This window comes from Mercenaria mercenaria, chromosome 14 (genome assembly GCF_021730395.1).
Source record: "Mercenaria mercenaria strain notata chromosome 14, MADL_Memer_1, whole genome shotgun sequence".
In the NCBI taxonomy this organism is placed as follows: domain Eukaryota; kingdom Metazoa; phylum Mollusca; class Bivalvia; order Venerida; family Veneridae; genus Mercenaria; species Mercenaria mercenaria.
The window spans coordinates 14012468-14040049 of NC_069374.1; the positions used below are offsets into that span (position 1 = coordinate 14012468).

At 35.9% G+C, this 27582-nt stretch overlaps 1 protein-coding gene across 1 annotated transcript; it reads right to left on the reverse strand.

The window, feature by feature from the left end:
• Positions 1 to 16067: 16067 nt before the first annotated feature.
• On the reverse strand, positions 16068 to 24905 carry LOC123528049 (uncharacterized). The gene is made up of 5 exons (XM_045307792.2): positions 23870 to 24905; positions 20018 to 20178; positions 19298 to 19521; positions 18471 to 18720; positions 16068 to 17314 (listed from the first exon to the last, which is right to left on the reverse strand). The coding sequence occupies exons 1-5, from the start codon at positions 24142 to 24144 to the stop codon at positions 16626 to 16628; spliced, it is 1599 nt and encodes a 532-aa protein (XP_045163727.2). The 5' UTR covers positions 24145 to 24905; the 3' UTR covers positions 16068 to 16625.
• Positions 24906 to 27582: the final 2677 nt, after the last annotated feature.

Here is a 27582-nt window from a genome sequence, read left to right on the forward strand (position 1 = left end):
GCCCTTTCAATATCTTTGAAGGCTATCACTTCTGGTTCTAATTTCAAACTGCATGCATTAAACACTTAAAAAAAAAAATTACCGTAATTACCCGTGAATTACCGTAAAACATAAAAATGGTTAAAAAGCGCTCTCGTAAAATGTTGTGTAAAAAGGTTGGATTTAAACTAGGTGAACAAAGTGTAAACAAAGGTAAAGCATATAATTACTTACCAAACTCTGTTGAAAACAAGTACACCAGACTAGATAAGGAGTCATATGAGGGTAGAATTGTTGAAAATTCTGGTACACTTTCTTTCAAAGACTCAGAAGGCTGCTACACTAATGCAACACCCTTGCGGCCACTGTTCAAACGTGAAAGGCTAATTGATGAGTATACTAGTCCAATGAATAACAAACTTCACCCAGATTTGTTTACAAATAAAGTGTACTGTCCAGCACTGGTACAACAAATGTTTAATTCTGAAATAAAAATGCACTGTGTTGGTAAAAATGCCTGTACAGGTGACTTAATCTTTGATGCCGAGGCTTCACGTCGGTGGGGTTTGGCTTGGAGTGAACGTTTAAAATGTACTAAATGTAGCTATGTCAGTGATTACTACAAAATGTATGAAGAGGTAGAGAATGAGGGTTGTAAACAGGGTAGAAAGGCTGCAAAAATAAACCTTGGGTTCCAGGCCGGCCTGATGACTACCCCAATTAGTAATACTGGTGCATCTAGAATTCTTGCACATGCAAATATTATTCCCCAAGTGTACCAGCAATGCAAAAGGCTGCTAACAAAGTAGGAAAAAGGGTAGAAATGCTAAATGTTGATAATATGCAAGAAATAAGACAAAACTTAAAGTCTGAAAATGAAAAATGTGGTTACACTGACAGTTCAAAAGTAAATGTTGAGGGTGATTCTTGTTACAACAATCCACTATTCAACTCTGAAAGCACACCATTCCAAGCTGGCACTATTGTTGCCACAACTATGTGTGAAAATAATACAAAAAATAAAAAAATCATTGGTGCTTATGTTGGTGTTAAAATTTGTAGTAATGCTTCAAAATTACAAAATAAAGGTATTGATGTAAAATGTCCTAACCATCCGGGTCACTGTACAGCAAACTTAGAAGTGACCGAATCAATTGGTAATGAAGCAAAATGGAGTGAAAATGTAGCAAAGGAAATACAAAAAGATCTTAATATTGCAAGTTACACTGGTGATGGTGACAGCAAGAGTCATTCTGGTGTAGATAAAGGAAAAGGTAGCAAAGTAACACACTTTTAAGATGTAAGACATCTTGCAAACTCTCTTAAGCGAGAGTTGTACAAGGCTCCATTCAGTAACACTATGTTCTCTGTCCCCAGTAAACAAAAATCAAATATAAAGAAAAGATTTGCATTATCAGTAAAATCTAGATGTATATCTGAGCTCAAGAGAGCTCATCATGTCTATAATGGTGAACTCAGTGTAATAAAATGTAAAATGCCAAAAATTATTCAAACAATTGTTCTGTGCTTCAAGGGCTACTGCGGTGAGCCTTGTAAACAGTACAGCCTTGTTTGTACCGGTAATTACCGTCAAGTTAAAAACTACCTCCCAGCAAATGTTAAAATCAAAATGACACTTTCTGATGAAAAAGCCTTGTTACAATGTATAAAACTATTTCTGGGTCCAGAGAGTATAGATAAAACCAAATTATTGTCCTCTACTCAAAAATGTGAAGCGGTAAATAGAGCATATCAAGCAAGTATGCCAAAATCTGTTACATTTCCCCGAAACTGTCACGGCCGTATTCACAGTCAAATCTTGAGACTTAATCACGGGCAAGCTGGGGCGTTATCTCTCAAGGCAAGGGCCTTGGGTACAAGTCCTGCCCGTGGTTCTGCGGTTGTGAAACATTTGCTAAAGGTAGAACGTAGAGAAAAGCTCTTTCGGTCCTCGGGATACATTTCGAGGGCAAAAGCTGCAAGGTTTGCCCGTCGAATGCGCAATTACAGAGTACATTCTGAACTTCATTACACTAAAGGGCTCTCTGATCCTAAGCCAGATTACTCCTCAGCAGCCCTTAATGATCATACATATGCATAAAACCTTTCTGTAGAGTAAACTGGCTGGGTCAAAGTGACCTTAGATGTGTTAATGTTTGTTGTTGTTGTTGTTGTTATCTCAATATTGGCAATAAAATACAATATTCTATTACTATAACTATATTTATCATTATAATAAATTGATAAATAAATAAACAAGTAAATAAAGTAGCAAATTTTACCAAAGAATACAATCAGGATAGTTCACTCCCCCAAGTTGGTGAGATGTACATACATCACCACAGCCCTGTCTCTCATTGTTTATCATCTGAGGCTCTAAACTTAAATGTTCAGGGTTTACACATAAAGATATATGACAAAGATGGGACACATGAAGCCCTATAGGTAGTTCTAGTAGGCTGTGGTGAACCATATATGCCAGTCTGTGGGCATATTCTCTCCTACTTCTTTCCCAACTTGGGAGAGTGATTCTAATGCGGCCGTACTGAGGCCAATTTTGGCCCGAAGTGGGTCCAATCCATTTCAAACAGTGTTTTGTACCAAATGGTACTGAATTTTGTGTTAATTTAGCTCTAATAGCAGTTTGCATGAAATGTAAATCCATTTTTGCAAAGTGCAGACGATATTTTTTGACATGTGACGTCATCCTGATTTTCTTATAGGTCACAATAGCGTAAACAATACTCCCTATATATTCTATATAAAACAGACAATGTTTACAGAGTTGTCACATATAGCCAGGCCCATTTTAAATTGCAATTCCTTACCATATTGTAAAGAGTAGTCTTTAAACCATCAAAAAATGTAAAGAAAAGTAGGGGTCATGTATCTTCTAAGAAAGATTTCTCCTGTCACATTTGTTTACTGTAAAACTACATCAAAAATGACCCGGTCATGAACCCATATTACTACGCTTGCTGTCATTGGATTTTACTTCACAAAATACAGCCTTCCCTCTTGATTTTTCTACTAGAATGTCAGCAGTATATCCACAATGAAATTTAAAACAAAAATAGCACCAACAAATACCTGGATTGCCATCTCAGATGAAAAAAATAGTCCCAAATTAACTGTCCGCCATTATGCGACTAGACCAGATGGTACCAAGGCTGGTTCCTTTAGTTTAGTTAGGCCTTAATGCCAGTTATTGGCCGCCATAGATGAATAACGTCATTTTTATTGTCATTTCACCCTGAGTTGTCGCGATTAAATATTCGTTAATGTAGATATATGTCGTTATTGTGTTAAGGTATATAATAAACAACTCCTTAAACGGCAATGGCGTTCTTTACATGTTTAGTAGCATTCCTAAATTAACTATATTTGCTACACCCTCGTACAATTTTGGTTAAGTCGTGATAGTAACCAATTCAGGCCTGCCATTTCAATTTGATATTAAGTGTATCATATCATGAATTTTTATGGAGCATATTTCATAGTGTTAACACAACATTAATTTGTGTCGTCTAAAACACCCAAGCACAATGAGAAGAGAATGCATTGGTCTATATTTCAAATAATCCTTGGCGAAACAAGAAGTACAAGGTTATGGGTTTTTTTTCAGATTCTGTTTCAAGCAGTCTTCAATTATAGGGGATGAAAATCCCCGAGACGGTAACATCCGTATATAGTTATTCGTCTTTGTTGTCTGCATATACCGAGGCAGTTTGTTTCGATGTCTTCCGGTTCCGTTTTATCAGGAAGGTCTAATACGTTTGCTCTGACTGCCAAAGTCCGTAAACTGAACTTGCCGTTCTCTTTACAACTGCATTTGTTTGATGCAACAGTAACGCCAATATTACTATATGCGTCGGAAGTATGGGGTTTTGAAAATATTAAGATAATTGAACAGTTTCAATTAAAGTATTGTAAATTTTTGTTTAGACTTAAATCTTCTACACCAAATGTTATGTTATATGGTGAACTGGATATTAAACCCATAACTTTGCTTATTAAAGCAAGATTATTATGTTACTGGAGTAAGATATTGAATGCAAAGAATGACAAGATTTGTGGATTCCTGTATAGAACAATGTTAACTTTACATAATGCAGGTACTTCTAGTTTCCATGGCATGTATATGTTAGAAATTGTTTGAACGAACTAGAATTGTCTGAGTATTTCATAAATCAAAAAGTTGAAAATGTATTTCATTTCAAGGCTCTAGTAAAAACAAGGCTATATGATCAGTGTTTGCAGTCCTGGAATAGCACTGTTAATGACTCTTCAAAATGCTTGGTGTACTGTATTTTTAAGCAGAAACATTACTTTGAAGAGTATCTTGATATATTACCTACAAATTTAGCCTTGTCACTTTGTAAGTTTCGCACTACAAACCATAGATTACCTATTGAAAAAGGCAGGTTCTTGGGTATTGAAAGAGAACAGCGCCTGTGTGGTTTTTGTCCGAACAACTGTCTCGGTGACGAATACCATTACGTTATGGAATGTCAGTTATTTGTAAGTCAAGTCAAGTCAATACTTTTATTCAGAGTCACAGTTTACATGGTGTAAATACATGTGAACAAATAAATACACATAACTGATAAAGTTCATACGGGAGTGGTAATTTCTGAAGGGGAAGTGATCAAATCAAGAAGACACTTTAAATAGAAAAAATTGATACTATACGATGAAAAATATCAATAACATAATGTCAGATTTAAATAACAAGTAGAAATAAGAGACAAAAGCAAAAATAGAAGTTGAAAAATAAAACAACAAAAAAACAAACATTGCTTTCAAATTATATGGCACGTTATTTTTGTTGTGTAATATAGAAGTAGCTAGGTTTGCATATACTCTGTTTTGATTGGACGAGTTCGCAGGGCGCGCGAAGATCACGGAATCCACGTGTACAGTTTATGAATGGAGGCTACAATCGAGAGTTTATCTTAAATTGTAATAACAAAATAAGTCCTAAAGTACATTTTCCTTATGCTGATATCAAAATGGATTAAGATTTCGGAATGCGTGGACTTACACGAAGGTACTTTATTTTCTTTCTTGACTGAAATACAAACGAACAAGAATTCGTAATGCATGGACTTACACTGGTTTGTTAAATCTTATTAAATCATTTGGTACATAGTAAACACTGTTTAAGAAAGGTGTGTATACAGATAGGAAATTACTTAAATTCTCGCAATACATGTTTAACAAATAAGCATAAATTATGAATAATTGTTTCATTTTTGCACGTCATCAGTTCTTTGTATTTCAGGATATTTGGTCTATGGGAAAATCTATGAGGAATATATTTATTCCTAAGAGCTGTAAAGAAAGGACAAATTAAGAGGTAATGCATTTCATCCCAATATCGTTAAGTGGGCACCGTGGGCACTTTCTCTCCTCATGTGCAACGTGAGATTGTCGCCAGCGCCCGGTTTCAACCGGAAGTCGATGGTTTCCTGTTCTGAAATGCAGGAGACTTAGTCGGAGCGAGCAAGGCAACGACAACAAATAGCTTTCCATCTGAAGGTTATCTTTAAATAGGCTATAGCCTGTACCTTTTGATGATCCAGTTAGGGAAGTTGACCACTGCTGGTTAAATTGGTCTGTTAGAACCCTTTTAACCAAAATATCGATACCTTTACAATTTAATGTCGCCTGATTAAGCCAGTAACAGGAATAGCCAGTATTGTCTAGAATGCTCTTAATACAAGATGACCATTTAAAAGCGTGTACAGACTGTATCATGTTCTGATAACAAATATAAACAATTTTAGAATGCTTGGATAAGATTATTTTATTCCAAAACTTTATCATTCTAGCTTTAATGATAATTTCAATTGGGTATCGCCCAAATTCTGCATACAGCATATACCTAGGGGTACTGCTCCTACATTTTCCTATTTTACGTGAAAAAGTACAATGGACATTTTCTATCATGTCTAGATTACTATAGCCCCACACTTCGCATCCGTAAGTTAGTATTGGTAAGATGGTGTGATCAAACAGCTTTAACTGAAGATCCACGGGAAGATCTAGATTATTTATTCTTGAAAAAAGTGCAAACATTGCCTTATTTGCTTGTGAAACAATATTCTTTTGGCATTGTAAGAAACTACCCGATGATGCGAACAGCACTCCTAGATATTTATATGTTTTTACGACATCAACCACTTGTTCACCTAACAGAAAATTATAATTCTGTGGCTTATTAGTTCCGAAAACAATAATTTTGGACTTTGTAAAATTTATATTGAGCTTCCAAGCGCGGCAATACGAAGCAAAATCATTTAGGCTGTTTTGGAAATCTTTTTCGTTATCGCTAATAACAATAATATCATCTGCGTAAAGTAAAACCAGTAGTTGTAGAAATACGACTGCGTTGTCAATTTCAGCATTTAAATTTATTCCTGCATTTTTCGTGGATAAAAAGTCTTCTAAATCATTTAAATACAATGAAAACATAACTGGAGACAAATTCTCGCCCTGTCGAACCCCGCAATGACTTTCGAATAGATCAGAGTTCTGTCCATTTGCCGAGACACAAGACTTAATATTTTGGTACATGTTGGTTATAACATTGAATATTTTACCACGTATCCCACTTTTAAAAATTTTACTCCATAAACCTGATCTCCAAACTAGATCAAAGGCGGAAGAAAAATCAATAAAACAACAAAATAACTTTTTCTTACTTGATTTTAAGGGGACGCATACTTTGAAATTAGAAAAAAGTGGGTGGGGTATGATTAAATTTACCTGCAAAAAAGTACAAGGTTTTGGTACATGAAATGGATACTGTTTCAACTATTATAAGTACACAAATGATTGCTCACTAAAATAAAAATGAGAAAACTGAAAGAAGAAAGTTATTGTTGAATTACATAAGACTTATTGTGTACATTCAAAGTCAACAATTAAGACTTTTTGGTGCGAAAATAATAGTGCTTCACCTTGTCCAAACATTTATCAGTGTCCTACAGATTCTAATTTAAAGAAAGAATGTGAAATATGGTCACTGTCTTGCTTTTCATTTCGCATATGTAAGCTAAAACACATTATTTAGTTTGTTTACAAAGTAGTGCATAAGAAAAGATACGGTGGTCAAGGAATGCCACATTCCAAAAGTAAAAGAGTATATTTCCCTTAATACATTAAACATTTATCGTTACAGAAGTCTAGTGGCTTACAATAAGGGCCTAGCAATGTTGCCATTATTAATTTTTAACTTGGTATTCATGAACTACAATGCACTTAAATATCAAAACACATTCAACAAACTTTTGAAAATGTATTGTCTTAAAAATCCCTAAAATAAGGTATGAAATTTGGTTGAGAGGTCGAATCAATGTGTATATGTGCAAAAGTAACATTCTAATCTTGTTCACAAAAGTTACTAATACACAGCAGGCATATCAATGATCAAAACTGGACGAATATACAGTTATCCTCACTTTAATGTCATTTATAATTTGTCCTTGAATTCTCCACCATACTTTTCATAACTCTGTTTGCACGAGTTGCACGAAAATGCTGTCATTCACGTAAAAAAATGGGGTCAAAGAAGTTGTAAATGCAATATCATCTAAACGTAATTAATGGATTATGCTGTTCAAGATTAACTTTATCTCATAACGTAACGAACATGTATAATGTTGTAACAACAACTTTACTTACACTGATTTAAGTAGCAGTCGGTTTATAAGTGACTTTATTGATTCATTTTGTGTTTTGTTATTGTTGTCAAAAAGTATAACGGAAGTGCCTCACAACTGAAGCGGAAACCAGTTTGATGCGCAAAGTAGTCCAATGTAAGTAATATTTTTTGACAAATGTCCACAGAAATTAATAATTTTCTAATATTAAAGACGAATATCTGAATAAGATTCATTATTTGATAAGAAATTATAATCGTCGACATGTTTTTTTTTAAAATCGTACACGTGCTGACACCTAAGTTGTCTCCCGTTGTTTATTAGAGTTACCTTTCGTCCGGCGCAGTAATACATATGCAGTGAATCGCCGAGAAGTCGTGGGAAAATTAAAAACCATGTAAATAAACTAAAATTAACCACCTTTTCAAGATGAATTTCAAGTGATCGCCATTATGCATTTAACCCGCCTGACCTGTGTAGCATCTTAGATATCTGTTCTAAGGTATTCATTGTGTAGAATGTCATGTTATGCCCTTGCAATGCTAATCCCACTCTGATTTTTTTTGTTTACATTTTTATCAATGAGAAATATGGCGTCCATCCCGAGCTGAAATGACGTGGCGTTAAATTTTTACATGTTTAAGCAAACCTGGTGTGTTAGAAAGAAAATCTCATCCCTTCAACATTATTTGGAACACTGTTTTTTCCTTATACAAAAGCTTAATATTTTGTGTTGAATGTACTTTCACAAAGACCACTGTTTTCCTGTTACATTCATAGTACCACATCCTTATCCACAAAATACTGAATATTACAGGTGTCCATCAGTATTATATCAGTTTAGGAATATGTTTTTTATTTTCCCACCATCGATTTCTTGAATATGCACCCCTTCCGCATTTCTGTATGAACTGTGAATGTAGCAATATGCGTCCCCTTAACTTTTCTATTAAAAAATTTAGTGTAAATATATGGTCTATCGTAGAGTAATCAGCTCTAAAACCAGCCTGATTTTCATGTAACAAAGTGTTATCATTCAAAAATAGTTTAATTCTGTCATCTAGTATCGAAGTAAAAAGTTTACCTAAACAGCTTAAAATAGTTATGGGCCTATAGTTACTGGGTGATAGTGGGCTACCTTTGTTTTTGAATATAGGTTGAATAGAACCGATTAGCCATATATCGGGTAAGATACCTGTGTCAAGGATTTTGTTAAATAACAAACAGTAAATGGGAAGCATCAATTCGGTCGTACTTTTTAAGTATTCGTTCGATATTTTGTCAAAGGGCGACGTCGCTTTATTTCTCTTACATTTTGAAATCATTTTTCTGATTTCGTCCGCTGTAATTGGTCTATTTAGCGAATCTAAATTATGTATGTTTGGAACAAACGAGTCATCATAAGGTTCATTAAAATTTTCGTGCCGGGTTTCATTTACCGTTTTATAATAGTCATAAAAAGACTCGATGTTAGGCATTGTTTCTGTTTTCTTTTTATTAATACTGTTAAGAAGACGCCAGTAATCTCGCGGTCTATGTGAGCTCATGTCGCGTAACTTTTTCTCATGACTATGATTATGCTTACTCAGGTAGGTATTGATTGTTTGTTTATACGCTCGGCTGGTCGCATTTAGTCTGTGTTTATTTAACATCGACCTATTTAACTGATAATCTTTTCTCGCCCTGTTATATTTATTCCTTGCGCGTTTGCAGTGCGGCCCAAACCATGGTTTGTTAGATTTATTTTTACTAAAATATTTCGCATTGGAAAAGTCAGAACTAAATATCTTGAACAGCACTATTTGAATAATCCAAATACCTAAAAATTTGAGAAACTTATGAATAGCAATGACAAACCTTCACTTATTAAACTTGCTCTGTTTTGTAAATCCATTTTGTCATGTTTTAGCTAGCCAGATATTACTCTTTATTAAGCCTTATTTCATACAACTCATTCTCCGTGTAAAACATATTTTGGCATGACTAAATCCCTGTCAGTTGCTTGTACAACTATATATAGTCCTTTTCTCTAGTCATTCAGATTAGTGTAAGTAGTATCCATATGTATATTCTACATTGCTACTTACTGTCAAATGTTACATCTTGCAACCTTTCTAGTCGTTAAAGTAAATATAAGTATTTGCAACTATTGCAAAAATACTTATTCCAATTATATACTATATAGCAAACCAACCATATGTATTCCACACTAATGTTTTATTTGTTATGTTATACTGATATAGTCTCATGCATGTAATATGCCATGACTAAATGAATAAACTTGAACTTGAAAACTATTAGTTGTTCCAGGTTTTATGTACAGTCCGCAGACTGTTTGTCTGCATGAGTAACAGAGCAGCCCCAAATCAGTCACAGAAATTCGTACACCGTGCCAACATGTTTCTTTTATTTCTTTTTCGATTTGAAAATGTATATGCAACTGAAAAATAATTTTAAATAGTAAGGAAGTGTAAAGGCCGTCAAGTTTCTGCGCGGAGTGAAAAAAAAAATCCTAAAGGCATACAGACACTAAATAGAAGAATGGCAAGAAAAAAATTGGTAGTCGCATAATGGCGGATACAAATATTCCTCAGTTTTTTTGCTCTGTAGAGCTATTTTCCTTATTTTCTTTGCATTTTTTTTTGCTAAAATCACATGACAGATCTATGCTTGACATGTAGGTAACATTTTCATAATGAAATAACAACATGACAAAATTTTTCATGGAAGCTTAGATCATACACCACCAGTATAATTTGGGGTCTCATTTTTTAGCTGATATTGCAGTTTGTGTGTTTGACTGAAATTATTTTTCTTGCGTCAAACATGACCCCCAATTTTCTTTTGATTTTTAGTTAGCACTGACAATATTCTTTAAGAAAATGTAAGTTACAGGAATTTAAAATGGGTCCTGATGTGTGCTGCGGTCATTGGAAATAGGTCAATTTTATATAGAATAAAGAACAACAACTATTTAGGGTGTTACAACCTAAAGCAAGTACGAGAACGCGGCGAATGACGTAACCGTGACACCGGCCTCCCGTTATTTTTGCAAAGTATGATATTCACTGTAACAGATATGATGACACCAAATGTAAACTTTCTGTTTCAAGTGAATAGGTTCTCGCGAGTTGAGTAGTAAATAGTTACAACATACTAAAATGCTGTTCTTCTTTATTCTATATACAACTGACATATTTCCAATGGCCGCAGCACACATCAGGGCCCATTTTAAATGTCTGTAACTTACATTTTCTTGAGGGAAATTGTCAGTGCTGAATAAAAATCAAAAGAAAAGATGGGGTCACGTTTGGTGCAAGAAAAATATTTTCAGTCAAACACAAAAGCTGCAAAATCAGCTTGTTGGGTTTAACGTCGCACCGACACAAATAAAAGTCATATGGCGGCTTTTCAGCTTTGATGGTGGAGGAATACCCCAGGTGCCCCTCCGTGCATTTTTTTCATTCACTTGGGTAGAACCACCGACCTTCCGTAAGCCAGCTGGATGACTTCCTCACATGACGAATTCAACACCCCGAGTGAGGCTCGAACCCACATCGATGAGGGGCCAGTGGTTTGAAGTCAGCGACCTTAACCACTTGGCCACGGAGGCCCCGAGGACTATTTGAATCTGCCATTATGCGACTACCATTTTTTTCGCACCCTTTTCCTATTTAGTGTCTGTATGCCTTAACTCATTCTAGGTGGTGCCTTAATTCATATTATTTTGAAAGTAGCTTAACATCTTGATAGTTATTGTATCAGATGAATCACATAGAATAAACATATCAGGCACGATGGCATTACGTCGTGTATTCATGTCTCTTTTGGGCCTGACATACAAGCATTTTAACTCCTGTAATAGTGAAGATAACTTCTTCAGTTTAAGTAAAAAGGTAAAATATTGTTCTTCAAATGTGTATTGTTTTGCGTCCCTACCCCTTTCGAATAAGAAAGAGTATAGTTTTGCTTATATTGGCCGGTCGTTCCGTACCTAGGTCAACCAGTTGGTCGTTAGGTCGATCCGTCCGTCCGTTCGTTCGTCGTTAGACACTTTTCCTATCCTATTTTTGAGTATCTGTAGGTCAAAGGTTAAAGTCACAGTGACATTGAGACTACAACTAGTTCGCGATCAAACACTAGAGAATGCTTATAGCAGAGGTTAAAGGATCAGTCGATCAAAAATCAATGTCATAGTAAGTAGTAGAGACTTATAGAATCTCCGGCCAATAAACTGGAATTGCTTTGGCATAAGATCTTCAACTTTTATAGGACCGATAGGGTGATTGTCTTGTCTGCTGTCAATAAATTGCCCATATTGTCTATTATTCACAGAATTAGTCTTTAAATGTCATGTGGCGGCAGCAAAATGTCTCCAAGCCAAATATTTAAACCCAGTGTTATTATATATATATTTTTTTTATCATTTGGGATCATTGAGTTCATTTAACGCTAAATCACGCTTAAACCGATGTAAGTGGGATAAGTGGTTTTGCCTCATGGAAAGATTAAACCAAGCCTGATACTGTTTCGCTTGATTGCATTCTAAGCTTCTGAATAAATTATATCTGATCAATAGCTTGAGAACTTAATAACGTTATTGTCTTCAATCTATTAATTAGGAGACCAAATGCCAATGTCACAGTGAGCTTGAGAGACTACAACTAGCTTAGAAATTTTAGCTGTAAACCGCTTTACGTATGGCTCTCAAACGCTAGACAAACCCGATTGTTTAACCCTTACCCTGCTAAATTTCTACAATGGACTGGTCCATCTCTCAATTTAGGCAGTACCTTTTATTATTGTGTTCACTGGAAATTTACTGACTGAACAGCGAACAGTGCAGATCACGGATGTGCAGGCTGATCTTGGTCTGCACTGGTCGCAAAGGCAGAATCACTCGCCGCGAGCATGCTAAAGGTTAATGAATTATTGGTCTAGACGACCAACATACTTACGACGGGATACAGTATGGTGCAAACGTGTCGTACAAACATAATTTCTTTTGTGATATTGTTATAACTATTAAGACAGTCAATATGTTTATAGGAGTTGAAATCGAAGATCTTTTTGGCCTTCTATGGATTGTAGACGGGTCTGAAAACAGGAAAGCCACATTCGTGTAACCGCTGTATGCTAAATGCAGTAAAATTTTGTTTAACACAAACTTCATTGCAATAAAGGTAGTTCTGGGCGCACTTGTTCGAAACTTGAACGGGCTGTTAAACTAACCGCCTGTAAAATTTTGATTCAAGTAACTAGTCTTGGTGGGAAACACTAATACCATGTTATAGTTTTACTGTAAAGGCATTTCAGTGTTTATATTCATTAATTCATACATTTGTTTCTCTAAGTTTTCTAAAATGTTCAAATATAACTCTAAAAGTTAACCAGCCGTAGCTTAATCGCCTGTTAAAATTTTTAACAACTTGCCCCTGAACGTTGGCGCCAATTTGTTTTCTTCAATAACCTTGGTTTTTTAAAACTTCAGAACATAATTACGATAATAATTGTCTTACTCTCGATAACAGAGAGAGAGAGAGAGAGAGGGAGAGAGAGAGAGAGGGAGTAATAATAATGTTATAAATTTATAGCAGTTAATAGTTAATAGCAGGGTGGGATATTTGTTAATAAACTTAAGCAATTCTTGTCCCTGTTTCAATGTTACACACAGCCGCGAAAAAGATATTTATTGACAGTGACTGTACATATATTTTTTCTGTGATTTGGTTATTGTATTAAAGCAACTCACTAATGAACAGCCTTTGTAATAGAAATACAATGTATTTTATAAAAATGTTGGTTAAGTATGTAGCATGCTTGGTAATCAAGGCAGAACCATAGCCGTGATAGTTAACACACCCGCCTGTCCCCCAACAAAATCAGTCGTCAACAATATTTTTCTTACATCCCGCATGACATTTTCAGTGCACGCACATAAAAGTAGCCAAATATTCATTATAAAACGGAAGAATCAATTTTACCAAGAATAAAGGTACCATTACTCCTTCTTAAATCAAATAAACCTGCATGAGTTATTTAACAAATTATTTACACAAATTGTTGTGAGCTCGAAAATAGTTTGATTTCTTTTGCAATTATTGGCTTTTTAAGTACTGACGTTTGTTGAACTACCGGTATTGTATAAGTTTTGAGAGCGGCCTCGTCGTTATATCGGACAAGCACAATGCACAGTCCGTTACATGTACACGTATATACACATATCATTTGCATATGTTACATTCTGACAAAATAGCCATTACAGGTGATTAATATTTCACAATTAGAACTACATTTTATGCCTATTTAACTGGTGTCAACAGATTTTCATGCCATCATTAAAAGGTCGTTGAAAAGTGAACGTTACTTAAAAATCGCCGTCTGGAGGTTAATTAATAAAATGTCGAAGCCGTTATTTTTGGTGTTTTTGGCTTTATTTGCCACGGTGATATTGTCTGATTTAGTCTCAGCAGGTAACCGCTATTTTATAAATGCTGCATTTTTAATTTGTATTATTTAACAAGAATTGTTTTTAAATGCAATTCAGTTATAGTACAAAAATGTGATGTTTTCAGAACAAGTTCTAATCACCATTTCAAAAAAATAACACGTTGCGTTTAATGTCAATATATATTAGATACGCATTGTGCTTGTGTAAACTGTATTCAAAAACAACAACTCTTATCCGTTTAAGACTGAAACTTAAATTCTAGAAAGGGCAGATTTTCAAATTATCATAACTTTGTTTATAGAATAAATACTTATGGTTTTGCAGAGTTGTCTTTAGCTATAAGATATATAATCATCCAAAGTTTAAGTACATTCTGTGCTAATATTAAAACGACAAAGCAGAACGAAAACATGCATTTAGAATCAGACTTTAAATCTCAACGAAAACGAATCGTCTATTTTGGAAGAACATGGTCCAGGAACTGTTCATGCTTAAATATATGAGCCGCGCCATGAGAAAACCAACATAGTGGGTTTGCGACCAGCTTGGATCCAGACCAGCCTGCGCATCCGCGCAGTCTGGGTAGGATCCATGCTTTTCGCTATTAGTTTCTCTTATTCCATTAGGCTTTGAAAGCGAACAGCATTGATCCTGACCAGACTGCGCGGATGCGCAGGCTGGTCTGGATCCATGCTGGTCGCAAAGCCACTATGTTGGTTTTCTCATGGCACGACTCAATTATAATGATATTGAATACAGGTTAATATTCTGAACGATTAATTGTTGTTACCTCTAACTTTTATCTAGATGACGAAGACGTTAACATTCTACTCATGCCGGGGACACAGGTACATGCTCCACCTCCGCAACCACCGCCGGCATCTAAATTTAATTTCAAAGTACGTCTCGTGACAAAAATCCGTTACAGAAACGTTAGACTTGTCAACAGAAACGGATAGGAAGAAACAAACAGAATTGCTACTGGACAACAAAGAATTTATCAGGTAGACTTTGCATTAGACTTCAAACTTTTCATGCTAGAGAAATCCTATAAAAACAAAACAAACAAAAAACTGCTGTTATGCAGAGTCTAAATACCAAAAAGGAACTGAATCAAACTTTGAATATATTCTTTGTTACGTGCACATGCTGGTTTCACTTTTACTAGTAATATGACCGCGGCAAGATAACAAAATCTGACTGTATTGCCTTTAACAAATACGTTTTGAATATGTATTGAAATTCACTTTAACAACGAATACCTATATTTCACGTATTTTAATCATAAATGTGTCATAGTACTACCTATTTAAGGTAGTGGACCCGTAATGACAGTCGACAGATCAAGTATTCTCCGTATTTGACTTCGGTATTCTCCGGTTTGTACGGAAACCAGTATGCATGTTGAGCTACATTCACATCCGAAGAGTTCCGAATTTTCTTAGTAGACGGAAATTACCGAAAGTCATTATGGGTACATTACCTTGAACTAATAGAGCTGTACTATAACCCCTGTTTATAAATGCATTTATTTGTAAAACATTGTGATCAAAGGAATACCATTCTATCTGCATGGTAAAATATCGAACAGACTCTTCCACGCTTTTATATTACATATTAACTGTATTTACCTGTATTGCTAGACAGATCAGTGTAACAGACTAAATATCGAATGGCACGTGTCTTAGGCGCGGCAGTAACCTCTCAAGCCGAATACACCAAAGTTTTTTTGTTGTTTTTTTTTTTGTAATCCGCATTACTGTGCTAAAATTGTATATATTTCTTTTGTAGGGAAATGGACATTTGGAGCAATACGCCACTGTTTGAACTCTGCTTAACAAACAGTTAATCTATATGTTGAAAATGTTTTAAGTAATAAAAACAAAATGTGAAAATGTCATTTGTAATATCTCTAATTTCTATTGTCTCATATATTATATCAGTATTTTTTAAAAAAAGTTGTTGTACATGTTGTAGGCCGTTTGCTATTTCCTAGGGTATGTCCCGTCTACAATCTGTATGACTTATAATTACAAGTATTAATAATATCAGTATATCAATATGATACCATAAAAGATATGACACACAAGGACTTTCATATTTTATAAGTTGCAACACTGGTATTTGTAAAAGACATCGAGCAACCATGAATCACTAATTAATAAGGAACCTCAACGATTAGGGTTCTCTTTTAGGTAGTGAGAAAAACAAAACACTACCAGATTTATCATTACATGTCAAACATCAACTTGAAGACTTACAAACACAGTACAACAATATAACCATCTATCAATTGTCCCTTTCGAAGGAACTGTGAACTTTTACGAACTACTCCCAACGCGTAAATCTTACAACTAAGTATTGATGTTTGGTATTTAAAACAACCAATTAGCCAAAAAATAGAACTATCTCATTTAGTCTTCGTGTTTTAAGTTTTAGATTTCTGCCATTCAATAGGAGTGAAATTGGGCTAATGTAACAATTTTGAAGTGAATAAAGCTTGTTTTAATGAATTTTCACCGCTTATGTTAATTAAGTTCCTGAATTTCGAGATCGTTTGTGCGTGATCTGCTTGTAATTTCCTCGCTGCTGTTGGATTTTACCTTTTTCTCTCGTATAATAGAGGCTAAATCCTTTGGCGCTGCGTTCAGGGCTGTGTCATTTAACTTTGCCTGTAGCAATCCGCTTTCAACATCTGGTCTGTCGTTCCCTGACATAGGTGCAGACATTGGACGGGAGTAGAACAAGTGCGAAGGATTGCCAGATTTTGATGTATCGTCCGTTTCTTGAAAACCTTTAACAGAGTATGTGCTGTCTGACTGTAGGTCGACATCATTTTCGATATCATCTATTTGTTCAATACTCTCGACCAGTGTTGATGCACTGTCTTTGTGTTTAAAACTTTCTCTTTCCGGAATATACGCTTCATATTCTTCAAAATCGTTCATTTTGTTTTCTTCACCTTCACCTTTAGTTTGACGATCGCTATTGAAATATGTTAAGTCGTTCATAGAGAATGCTTTTTTAATTTCAAATCCCGCCGCATTGATGGTATTTTTATCATTTTCGAAGTTAGTCATACTTTGCGTTCCTCCATTAGCGGTAATTTCTTCTATTTCCTTTTCGTTTGTCTTGTATGTGTCCTGTTGATTGACTGGACTCACTTCGACAATAGGAAGACCTCCGGTGTCAAAACTTTCTGTGCGAGTTATATTACCTATATTTAAAGAAATGAGATACATATTTCAACCTATCCTTCACATTAGAATACATTATTTCCTATCGTCAACAACTGATATTAAGAGACAGATCTTATTTGGTTAATTTTTTTAAACCAGGTAGAGAACTAACAATCGTGAACAGCAAACAGATAACAAAAGCTGTACAATAAAAGTATCTTTAATGATTTGCCGTGGTATATATATATTATATATTCAAGAAGTATCTACAAGTACTAATTGTACAGTATATTTGAATATCGCCTTGCTTATTCTTTGGCGCTAGAAATATATATACATGTATTTTCTTAGATTTGTATGCGATGGCTAAACAAGAGCACCGTAATGCGGAGCAACATACGCCCGAATGTATGACCTTTGACCCGTAAGTGTGACATTGACATTGAAGCGAGCCATCCAGAACATTCGCTCTGCACGTCGTCTCGATGTGGTGAACATTTGTGCCAAGTTTCTTTTTAAAATCTTTCAAGCAGTTCAAGAGTTACTGAGCAGACAGTAGTCATAATATGAGCCGTGCCATGAGAAAACCAACAAAGTGGGTTTGCGACCAGCATGGATCCAGACCAGCCTGCGCATCCGCGCAGTCTGATCAGGCTCCATGCTATTCGCTAACAGTTTCTCCAATTCCAATAGGCTTCAAAAGCGAACAGCATGGAGCCTGACCAGACTGCGCGGATGCGCAGGCTGGTCTGGATCCATGCTGGTCGCAAACCCACTATGTTGATTTTCTCATGGCACGGCTCATATAGTCATAGTCGAAACATAGTCATAATGACCTTTGACCCCTAAGTGTGACCTTAACCGTGAAGCGAGCCATCCAGAACATGCTCTGCACGCTGTCTCGATGTGGTGAACAGTTGTGTCAAGTCTCTTCAAAATCCTTCAAGGGGTTCAAGAGTTACAGAGCGGACACGAAATTGCTAACGGACGGACGGACGTACGGGCAGACGGACGCCGGGGGTATAACATAATACGTCCTTTCGGGTGTATAAAAATGTTTGTCCTTAACAACATTTAAACTTCAATCTGGATTAAAGTTGAAAAAATGATAAAGTAAGTAAAACCTTTTTTAAATTACGGTGATATAAATACATATTAACGTAGAAGTAGAATGCATGTGAAATAAATAAATACCTGATGGGTCAATAAAACTCTTAGAATGGTGACCAAAATCTTCTAAACAAAGGCCAGGGTCCCTTGCGTCACTTAGTGGAGGTTCAGACATCGTTAGGGAGCATTCATCGTCAGATGTGTGCTTAGTTTTCTTGTCCGTATATAAAATGTGTGACTTTATGGCTTCTTTCGTTGATTCGAGTACTTGTGTCCTCTCAAGGTTAATATCTCTCAGTTTCAAATTGTAAGACTTCATCAAGTGAAGGAAAACCTAAGTAAAGATACTGCAGGTTTTACAAACTTTCTCACAATGCTGAAGTTATATGTGAAAATAACATGAATCGTTCGCTTTTATATTGGAAGTATTTCATTAAATTAGGAAGGATTGATACATAAAATGAAGTCATAGTTTGCCCACTCTGTTTGTAAGATACCGATAATCTGAAAAAAAGTCCTTTGCCGTTTTCGTCAACTCCTTTAAATCAGTTGTTTTAAATCGCTGCATTTGATTCAAACAACAATATCATTACGAAAAAGCTCTTCACATTCTCAATACTGTACATATTGAAGCTAAATTCTAGATTAAAACTGAGAGAGTTTATAAATTTTGCCAAGGCACGACAAGAGCGGTTCGTCGTTGAGAAAAATCGTTTTCATTACATTTTTGCTGCAACTATGTACAAGTTTTTATAGTTTGAACATTTACCCAAGAGAACAGAAACTCTGGCAAGAAATCAAGGAAAACAGTCATGTTGACACTGATATGTAATTTGAACGAAATCATCTTATAAAAAACAAAAACAAAAACCTTTCATAAACCGCAAGGCATCAAGACAGATGCTACTTACTTGACCAGTTTTATCGGTGATACCAGTGCATTCCAAATCAAGCATTTCCAGGTGCGTTGCTCCTGGCAGCGCTATTGCGATGCAAGTCGCTACCGAATCACCTATATCGTTGTAGTCAATTTCCAGAGATCTTAGACATGAACCGGAGGCAAGAGCCATGCCCAACTTTGTCCATCCGTCCGATGATATCCCTGGATTATGACTAAGGACAAGATGATGCAGACCTGTTAAAAAATATTACTAATTTCATTATTATATGCAACAGGGTGAGAACAAAATGTGCAATTTGTCCTGGGCTCGAACCCGTAACCCTCGCTTATAGGGTGTGTACTCTACCGACCGAGCTAACCTGCTCCCTATCACATCTTCCAAGTCCGTACCGTGACATATATATTATAACATACGTTACTGCATGGAACAAATGTGTCCCCTTCTAAATTCTACAAACAGTTTAATATAGATCTAATTTAAAAGCAAAATACAAACTTTTGTTTTACAGTATAAATAATACATGCAGCGCCCTTTGAGAAGGTTTTAAAATGTGCAGTAAAACAATAAATTTAGAACGTAAGCAAAGTAAAAACGTTGGAATTATCCCAAAACGTTTAGCGATAACATTGAGACATACTAAAGACGTCCATATCGAAACAATTGTCGAATCACATATATTATCTTATTAGCATGGCAGGGCATATTGTGATGAAGTGTACACGTACGAACCGTGAATGTCTTTGCTTTCTTTAATGAGACTGCAAATCAATTCTATTCCTTCGTCACCAAGGTTACAGTCTCCAAGGTCAAGTGTCATGATTCGCGGGTGCCTTTTAAGATGATGATACAACGTTTTGAAGTCGGCATCGGGTATATTATTGCCATGTAAACTGAAATATAAACAAGAGTGCCAGAATGTCACAATATACGTCCGTCACAGCAAATTTCTTTACACTAGCACCTGTATTTGCAAATGGAATTTTTATTTTGTGGTTGTTTACAATGCTTTTTTTTTTTAAATTATTGATTATTGTTACTCTTTTGTTTTCCTTAATCCACAAAAAAACTCCTTACCAGGTAGAGATACCTTAAAATACACCTAAAATTTTAAAGTAACATCTATGTTGTACCATAGAAAAGTGGTCTTGCTTTTTCCCTACGGTCAATTATAAAAAAGTTACAATGTAAGTTATTTATAGTAACAACTAAGGGAAGTTATTCTTTAAAAAAAAATAATCCAAGAAATTTTCAAACGGGCGTATAAAAAGCACCCTGTGGAAATGTAACCACATGTAGGCGTTGAGTCTTCCGGCTTGCAGTGATTGCAAACTCGCATTCTTATTTGACGCATTGTCAAGCGCATTTTATTGATTTGACAGTGCCGACCCAAAACCCCGTAACTGCAGTTTGGCGCATTTTTCTTTGATAAATTTCCCCCACTCGTTTTCTACCTCTCAATATCTAGTTATTCTCTTTAGTTTTACGGTGTTCCGATAGGACTAGCGTATTGTCGATTTGCCGACACCTGCATAGCTAGGGGTGATATTAATGTAGCATTATGCGACAGCACGACAATACGATGCGACGGCGCGACACGCAATCTGACTAAAGTACTTGATCTTCTAAACGAAGATCTGAGAACGACCCATTCACATTCGACTTCTGTATATTTTGGATTTCCATTATTGCTATTTTTATGTTATCCAATCAGGCGACTTGTTCGATTGTCAAAGAGTAAGAAAAATATGCAGTTATTCCAGAACTCGAACCCGGGACCCCTCGCTTACAAAGCAAGTGGCCTACCGACTGAGCTAACCGGCTATCTTATACATTACGACATAAGAATTGTAAATATCAAAAGTCAATGCTAGAAGTAGATTTGCAAGATGTTGTAAGCTAGGCTCTGATTGGCTAGTGAAAGGGCCGTCAGAACGAGGCAATGAATAGGTCGTTTTCAGATCCTATGCGTAGCGTAATAGGAGATGTACTTTAGTCAGATTGGCGCGACACGTATATTGCGTTGTCGCATAGTATTGTACTGCTGTCACATCGTGTTATCGTGCTATTGCATCGTGTTGTTGTGCTGTCGCATCACGTTATCGTGCTGTCGCGGTCGACAGTATGACATTAATATCGCGCAATAGTATTGTGTTGTTAGGGTGTCGAGGTTGACAGTACGACGGTACGACATTAATATCGTGTTATCGCCTTTCAGTTAGACATGCGCACTAAATCTAATGTGTTATTATTACTGTAGATTTGCTTCAGTAGAAAATTCGCAGTACATTTAAAGTAAAGTGTCGATAATGTGCAGCGGCAGTCGAGCTAAAATGTAAGAGGTAAGGATTCTTTTGCGTCATCAAAAATTAAGTCGACAGACCTGAAAAGCGAACCCTGCCTGAAAAGTGAAAACCTCTTAAAATAACATTTGTCTTGGTTTGAAATAAGTACTTTCCATTCCAAAATACTTTTCTGAAACGGAGACTCAATAAGACGGAACCTTTCCTTTGGTCCTTACACATGTACTCAAGGTTTGACAGTGTTTATTATCTTACATTGCGAAACAGTGGGTCCCCGTGGTCGAGTGGTTAAGGTCACTGGCTACGAATCACTTGCCCCTCAGCGCTGTGGGTCCGAAATGTCATTTGGGGGTATAAAATAATTTTCATTTTAAAATTTGTGGTTCTACTTAGTTGACCGTCCGTATACAAAATAATTACTCACCAGGGAGAGCTTATAGCTTTCTACTCAATCCTATATGTTTGTACATTTAACAATTTACTGTAACAATCATCATTATATCAACAAAATACTGTTTAAACCAAAATAATTCCTGGACGAACACAACCGTCGATAGCTGGAGATCAATGTGACTTGAAAGTCTAAACTTCCAACAAGCAACTAGAGAGTTTCCAGAGTTTGCAGTGGTTACACAGTATTATGAGTATATTGAATCCATTCAGTAGATATTTTAGTCGGCAAATATGAGGATTATTTTACAAGTTTACCTTCTTATGAACTGAGCTACTGCTTTCACTTCGCTGTGATTCTATTTCATAAGGTCAATAAATGATCTATATAGTTGAGAGTTCAATTGATAGACTCGTCTGCCGATAAGGGAAATCAGCATGATTTTACTAGAATGATTTAGAGGTAGACTCTAAAATTTTCAAAGATAGAAACACATTAAATGAGCCGTGTCATGAGAAAACCAACATAGTGGCTTTGCGACCAGCATGGATCCAGACCAGCCTGCGCATCCGCGCAGTCTGGTCAGGATCCATGCTGTTCGCTAACAGTTTCTCTAATTACAATATACTTTAAAGGCGAACAGCATGGATCCTGACCAGACTGCGCGGATGCGCAGTCTGGTCTGGATCCATGCTGGTCGCAAACCCACAATGTTGGTTTACTCATTGCGCGGCTCAATTATTATAATAAAGTCAGGGAATCAGTTGTTAAGTCCTTCAAATATGCAAAAATTTTACAAATACGAGATTTATGATAGTTTTGTTTATACCAATAATACGAGTCTTAACATTAATTTAAAGTTGTTATCTGCCAAGAATGACAACTCTTACCTTAGACAGAGATGTCTATATTGCTAGTAGTTTACTTCCCTTCTATTACAAATTTGGACAAAGAGAAAAAAAAAAACCCATATAGAATACATTCATATGCGTTGAATTTACCCCTTAAAACTGCTTCTTATGTTTTTGTCAGCTTACATATGGTAAAAAAATCACTTTTAACATTAAATACCAGTAAGTATTTTATAGTAAAATTGTCACAATAGAACAGGGTTTTTTATACAGGTTGGATTAGTATAAAGATGCAATTATTTAGATCTCTATTTCCTATACCTATAGAATGGCATGGTTGTTGCGTGGCGGCTTGTCACACAGGCGGCTCGAGTTCAATACTTCGGCGACTCACTTTTTCATTGAAAACTTTTGAGGTGCACCTATAGTCATTTTATTCTTTTAATGTTATTTTACAAAAATATCATAAAGTTAAGTGGTTTCTGGCCAGTTGTGTTAGAAGATGCCTGGAATCAGAGTCCAGAGTACAACTTTTTTTAGCCAAGGATAAGATACAATTATAACTTTTTTATACAGCACAAGTATCTATTATGTATTCTATAAAATAGTTTATATTTACATGAAAAAAAGATTTCCATATTTCTCCACTTTATCTACATCTTATGAGAAGATATGGATTCAGATATTGCTATGTTAAAGATGAAAATCCATAGCATAAAATACTAAACAAGAATTTGTTTTGAGACTCTGACGGCTATCGAGTCAACAACCACAAAAAAATAAATACTGCAATGCATATACTTACCTGTACTGTCACGGCTATTAACGTGTTACACTTTTGTGTTGCCAAGATTGATTATTATCCCATATATATCTTATTGAATAATACTGATTTGTATACATTACCTAAATATTAACTTATATACAAAGGTTAAACAAAACAAGGGAATCCGGACCGAAGCATTACGTGTTGATTCTGTTGATAATTCATATACATTACAACACTTCCATGAATGAAAGAAAAACTACATATACTCACTGCAAGCCAACAAGAGATGCATTCCTTTCAATAGTCTGTGCGAGACTTTGGACTCTAAAACTGTCACGTATTATGCCGATATTTAGTGCAAAGTGTCGCAACGTGAGACTTGTACACGCCCCTACCGCCTTTGTTACCTTCTTAAAGTCCTTATCGGTAAAACTGCAGTTCCTGAACGAAAGCATCTCTAGCCTTTCTTTTTGTAGATCCTCACAAATTTTCCTGACCATTTCTGTTGAAATATTTTCATTTTCAAACACAGACATTCCCTTCATCTTCAATTAAGTTGGCACGATTTAGCATCCTACTGAGAACATTTTCCTCACCTAAAATTAGCACTCAGTATGATATTCTCGCTGTATACTATAATATATTGTCGTAGCTTAAAAACAGTAAAAAAGATTTTTTTATATGCTATTATTCTGTCATTGCACAGAATGTACTAACATTTTCAGAAATCATTGTATATAAACAGCAGCGCTTGTTTCTAATTATACTGTTAGTACTTTGCAGAGATACAGTGTTTTATTGATTATCGTTGATTTTTGGATTCTGGCTGCAGAATGCATTAATAATAAAGGAGCCACAATGATTATTAATTTGGATCTGCCAGATTATCGGAATTTTTCTTCAGGTATACGTTACTGCCTTAATTTCTTTTAGATATTGACCAAGATGTTGTTACGTTCTTACCGTATTTTTTTCACAACCATAAATTTCATTTTAGAATATGTTTTTACTAACAAGGTTTAGCTAAGGCAAATAGAAGATACCGCGCTTAAAGTAAAAATCCAGCTGTAATAGATGTGTTTGTGTGTAAGAAGGGCAGAGGAAATTATACCTTTTAACCCAATATACCAAACTCTTCCTGTTACCAGTACGAAATAATAACTTTCCAAATACGACTTTTCTTATTTTGACTGGGGCAGTCCTTTTAAGAAACGTCAAACTGCACGCAGGAGTTGCTTCCCTTCAACTTCAGAAATCGCTACCAATGGTAAGGGAGATCACTGCGTAGAGCATTGAAGAAAAGAACTATTATTTTATTAGTCCAGTTTCTTTATTTCTAAACCATCAGCTTCAATACTTATGCGGCATTATCGTTAATTTAACACATTTAAATGCACAGCAACCAAAAATTGCTTTTATAAAACATTCACCAGTGCAGTAAGATGCGTATAATGCCACTATTACTGGCTTCAGGTTACAAAAACCAATATTTTTGTTGGGCTTGGAATCACACCGACAAGATTTAGATCAAATGGTGAATTTTCCAGCTCCAGCTTTTCATGATGGATGAATACCCCAACTGTCCCTCCGGAATTATTTCAGACGTTATAGTTAGACGTTATTTCGGCCCGCGTCGGTGGGACGATATTACGATAGGTATTTTATATGAAAATCTATGATAAAGTCCGAAAATCACGGTTGTGAAGAAAAGACACTTGATTAAAAGTTTCCCGCCAAGGAATAAATTCTTTGCATCGGACCGGCAGCTGTGCTTAATTGTAATATGAAGACACTCCCCCAAGAATAAATTCTCTGCATCGGACCAGCTGCAATGCTTTATCGTCATCTGAAGATCTATTCAGGAATAAAGTCTCTTCGCTGGACCAGCTACTCTGCCTAACTGTGACCTCTCTGTCTATGTCTCTTTGTATCTCTGTCGGTCTCTCTCCTGTGGGGCTCAAAAATTCCGAGCTCTCGATCCGGAGGCGAACGCTCTGCCACAGAGCTATCATGGCACACGATTCCACTTTCAGTGAAGTAATTTTGTCTAATGGTAGAGCGTCCACCTTCGGTGCAAAAGGTCGCGGTTGCGTGCCAAGGATGTAAGGGAATTCCAAAGCACTATGGTGGCTGGAAAGAAAGAGTACTTATAGTAATTACAGGGAGTGAGGATCTGAGTATAGGAGTGGGAATGCATATGTCTTGTTAGACGGGATGGGGTGCTGACATAGGGAGGGAGTGGTACAGCAACCAAACCATTCACTATTTTGTAGAACATATTATAAGGAGGCGTGAATCAGATCTCCTATTTTCAAGGGTACACCATCTCAGCTGACTTAGCATGTCTGTGACACTGCTATAAGGGGAGTAGTCATGATTAACCCATCGCGCTGCCCTCCGCTGAATCATTTCGATCTGGTGAATGTTTTGTTGGGTATAACCCTTACCAAAATATCAGGCTTCCGGAGAACGTTGCGGCAAATTTGCCGCAAACGTTTTGGTGAATTTGCCGCAAACTTTCTTTTGGCAAATTTTTACCATGCAAATTAGTTTGCGGAAAATTTGCCGCAAACAATTAATGCAAATGAATATGCAAATGAAGTTTGCAGCACATTTGCGGCAAACCTAATTTGCATGGTAAATGTTTGCCGCAAATTCGCCAAAACCTTTCTGGCGAACTTCTGGCAATGTTCTAGCGAGCTTTTGGCAAACTATTTATGCAAATTAGTTTGCGGCGACTTTGCAGCAAACAATTATGCAAATTTGTTTGCCGCAATTTTGCTGCAAACTTTTGGCGCTAAAGTAATAGATCTGTTGTTTTTGAAGAACAAAGGATATATTTTCAAGAAAAGTAAGAAAGGTCTATTAAATTAGCAAAATATCATCTGCTAATAATGATTTATCTTTTCTAAATAATTATAAAGAAAAACTACAAATGCACAAGATCATTATGATAAAGTATGTCGTTAGTAAATATATTTTATGCTTACATGGGTTTGAAACTCTTTAAATATTTTAAAGGAACCGTTGTGAAAGCTGATAACTGATTTGCAAAAATTTCCTCTGTGCCCCAATGTTTTAATAAATCTGCAGATTCACTAAATTATTTATTGCAATCTATTGTATCTAATGGTATTTAGGTGACACATGTCTGAAATAAACAATGGCTAACCGTATAAAAATCATTCTGGTTTTGCATGCGTAATAATGTGAAAACTAACATAACATCGCAACATTTATCCGCAGAATAATTTGAATTAAACGCAGTATACTTCGGTGATTTATCCATCTTTTTGTGGAAGTCTTTGTTTAGTAAAGATACATAAATAATTCATGTTAAACATCAATGTTCAACTACTGTTTGGCAGTTTGAAAATGGAGCCAAACTCTATGCAGCCAATAAAAACAAAGAAGAAGTCATGTGATACTGTTCTGGCAGTCCTCTGGAGAACTTTCACATCTGGTAAGATAATTAAAAGATCATACGGCGAATGTTTTGGAGAAGAAAATATAGATAAAAGATTCTTGTGACGTTTTGGTGAACAAAATCATGTGATAAAGTTTCTGGCGATGTTATGGCAAAGTCTCAATTCAGTAAAGTCTGTGGTGAGTTTGCAGCAAAGTCACCGAAACGTTTGCCGAAGGGTCACCGCTACCGACGAACTCCTGCAAATATTTATTACTCTGTTCTGGTAAACTAAAATGTTTGCGGCAAATTTACCGCAGTGTTGCGGCATTTGCCGCAAACTTTTCATTTCAGGGAAGGGTTCCAAACGCAGCTAGCATATTCCAGCTGTGGCCTGACTAGGGCTTTATAAGCTACTTCTCGAACTTTTATGTTTTTGCTTGTGATATTTTGCTTAATGAAGTTAAGTGTTCGGGTAGCTTTGGACGTGACTAAATTGATGTGTTTATTCCAATTAAGATCTGAGGATATAGTGACCCCAAAATACTTTGCATCAGGAACTGTTTCCAAGACTTGG

Coding starts and splice junctions, on each gene's coding strand:
- LOC123528049 (XM_045307792.2), bottom strand. CDS start 24,144: ATGAAGGGAATGTCTGTGTTTGAAAATGAAAATATTTCAACAGAAATG. Junction 20,179..23,869: donor GCATCTCTTGTTGGCTTGCA/GTGAGTATATGT, acceptor TTTATATTTCAG/TTTACATGGCAATAATATAC. Junction 19,522..20,017: donor AGAAAGCAAAGACATTCACG/GTTCGTACGTGT, acceptor ATTTTTTAACAG/GTCTGCATCATCTTGTCCTT.